The sequence below is a fragment of the Geospiza fortis genome, unplaced genomic scaffold (genome assembly GCF_000277835.1).
Source record: "Geospiza fortis unplaced genomic scaffold, GeoFor_1.0 scaffold489, whole genome shotgun sequence".
In the NCBI taxonomy this organism is placed as follows: domain Eukaryota; kingdom Metazoa; phylum Chordata; class Aves; order Passeriformes; family Thraupidae; genus Geospiza; species Geospiza fortis.
Window position 1 is genome coordinate 71,781 of NW_005054710.1, and position 2,054 is coordinate 73,834.

The window sequence follows — 2,054 nt, forward strand, 5'->3', positions numbered from 1 at the left end:
GGCCCCCAAAGGCCAGGCCCAGGCGGCCGCCAAGAGCGTCCCCCAGCAGCAACAGCACCAGCAGTGCTCCAAGCAGAAGTAGGAAAATTCCCAAATCCTGCTTTTCCCACCTCTCCTGGCTCCCGGGAACGCCTCCAGACCTGCAGCCACCCGCTTCGCTCGCCAGGAATTACCTCACAACGAGATGCGCTTAATTGGGCTTAAAAAAAAAAATGATAAATGAGTGGCGGGGGATGGTTTTAATTCCGAGTTTAATTTGGGATGTGGTGCAATAAAATGGTGGAATGACCTCGTGGTTGCTTGCTGGTGTTTTTGTTCGTGCTTTTCTCCCTTTCCCCCTTTTCTTTCTCTTTTATTTTACCCTAAAATATCAACTTTAAGCCCACAAAACCCCTGGTTTTTGCAAGCTGAGCCTCCTCTCCACCTTTTTCAGGAGAAGCCATTGAAAATCCCCAAAACTTGATTTAAAAATCCCCAAAACTTGATTTAAAAATTCTCCAAAACTTGATTTAAAAATTCTCCAAAACTTGATTTTAAAGATCCCCCAAAACTCGATTTTAAAAATCCCAGCAATTTGGTACAAAATTTCCCAAAACTTGGTATAAAAATCCCCACAATTTGATAAACAAATCCCCAAAGCTTGATATAAAACCCCCCAAAACTCAGTATAAAAAACTTCCCTAAATTTGATTTTAAAATGTCCTAAATTTGATTTAAAAACCCCCAAAACTTGGTACAAAAACACCCAAAACTTGGTACAAAAATCCCCAAAATTTGGTGCAAAACCCCCCACAACCTGATATAAACACCGCCCCCCCCCACAAGACCAAGAACAAAAATTCCCAAAAATCGGCACTGAAAGTCGCTTTTATTGCGGAATTTTCACAGTGAAATAAATCCTGGATCCAACAGCAGCCGAAAACAACCACGAGACAAAGTCCCAAACACCGACGGGTGGCGAAACATTCCCGGCTGGAATTCCTCCTTGATCCCGTCTGCGCCACGCCCGGGGTTAATCCCTTCCCAAACATGTCTGGAGTGGAGTTAATTATCCATAAATTTGCGTAATTGCGGAATATTCACGGCCTGACCTGTTCTTTGACACCTCCGAGGAAATTCAAGATGAGAGCGAGCTCGGATTTAACCTAAAATTCTTCCTTTTCCCCCCTCAATACCAAAGAATTATTTTAAATTCCACCAAAGTCTGATCTATCCTAAAAATCTTCATTTTTCTCCCTCAGTCCCCAAGGATTATTTTTTATTCAGCACTGATTCCCGATTTGGGAAGTTTTGAGCTTTTTGGCGGCAGATCCCGCACAAAAATCTGGTTATTTATAGGGAAAAACTTCCCAAATTCCAGGTGGGAGCTGGAATCCAGGGGAGAAAGGCAGGAAAAAGGAGACGAGCTCTTCCCAGGATTTTGGGGTTTTAACTTCGCGAACCCCGCCTTGCTCCATGAATTTTTTGGGGGGGCTTTTTGGGCATTCCAAAGCCTCGGGATTGGGGAAAAAAAGGGCAGGAATTTGGGAAGGGGAGCTACAGCCCTGCTGGAAAAGCATTCCCTGCTGGAAAAGAATTCCCTGCTGTTAGTAAAGGACAAGGCGTTAGCGGGAGGGGCGGCTGGAAGGAATTCCTGACAAAAGCTCTGCTTAAGGGGTTAAAAAAAAAAATCAACAACAACAAAAAAAAAGCTTGGAAAAACCTCTGGATTCGGGGAGAAAACCCCCGGGATCGGGATTTCCCCTCTATTTCTGCCACGGGCCCGGCTGCTCCAGCTGCTGCTCCAGCGGAGGGAATTTCTCGGGAAGGGAGCGCTGCTCCGGGGTGGGCACCGGGATCTCCTGGAATTCCTGCTTTTGCTGGGAAGAGGGGATGGGGTCTGAGATCTCCTGGAATTCCTGCTTTTCCTGGGGACACGGGGTGGGCACCGGGATCTCCTGGAATTCCTGCTTTTGCTGGGAAGAGGGGATGGGGTCTGGGACTGGGATGGGGACAGGGGTGTCCTTGGATCCCTGCTTTTCTGGGATGGAAACGGGGATTTCCTTGCATTCCTG

The 2,054-nt window shown here is 46.7% G+C and overlaps 1 protein-coding gene across 1 annotated transcript in view; it reads right to left on the bottom strand.

The window, feature by feature from the left end:
* Positions 1-866: 866 nt before the first annotated feature.
* LOC106632087 (protein TsetseEP-like) overlaps positions 867-2,054 on the bottom strand; it is a 3,346-nt gene continuing 2,158 nt past the window's right edge. The window contains exon 3 of the mRNA XM_031065232.1: positions 867-2,051. Coding sequence (XP_030921092.1) covers positions 1,746-2,051 — 306 coding nt within the window. The 3' untranslated portion in view covers positions 867-1,745. The remainder of the gene's footprint in view (positions 2,052-2,054) is intronic.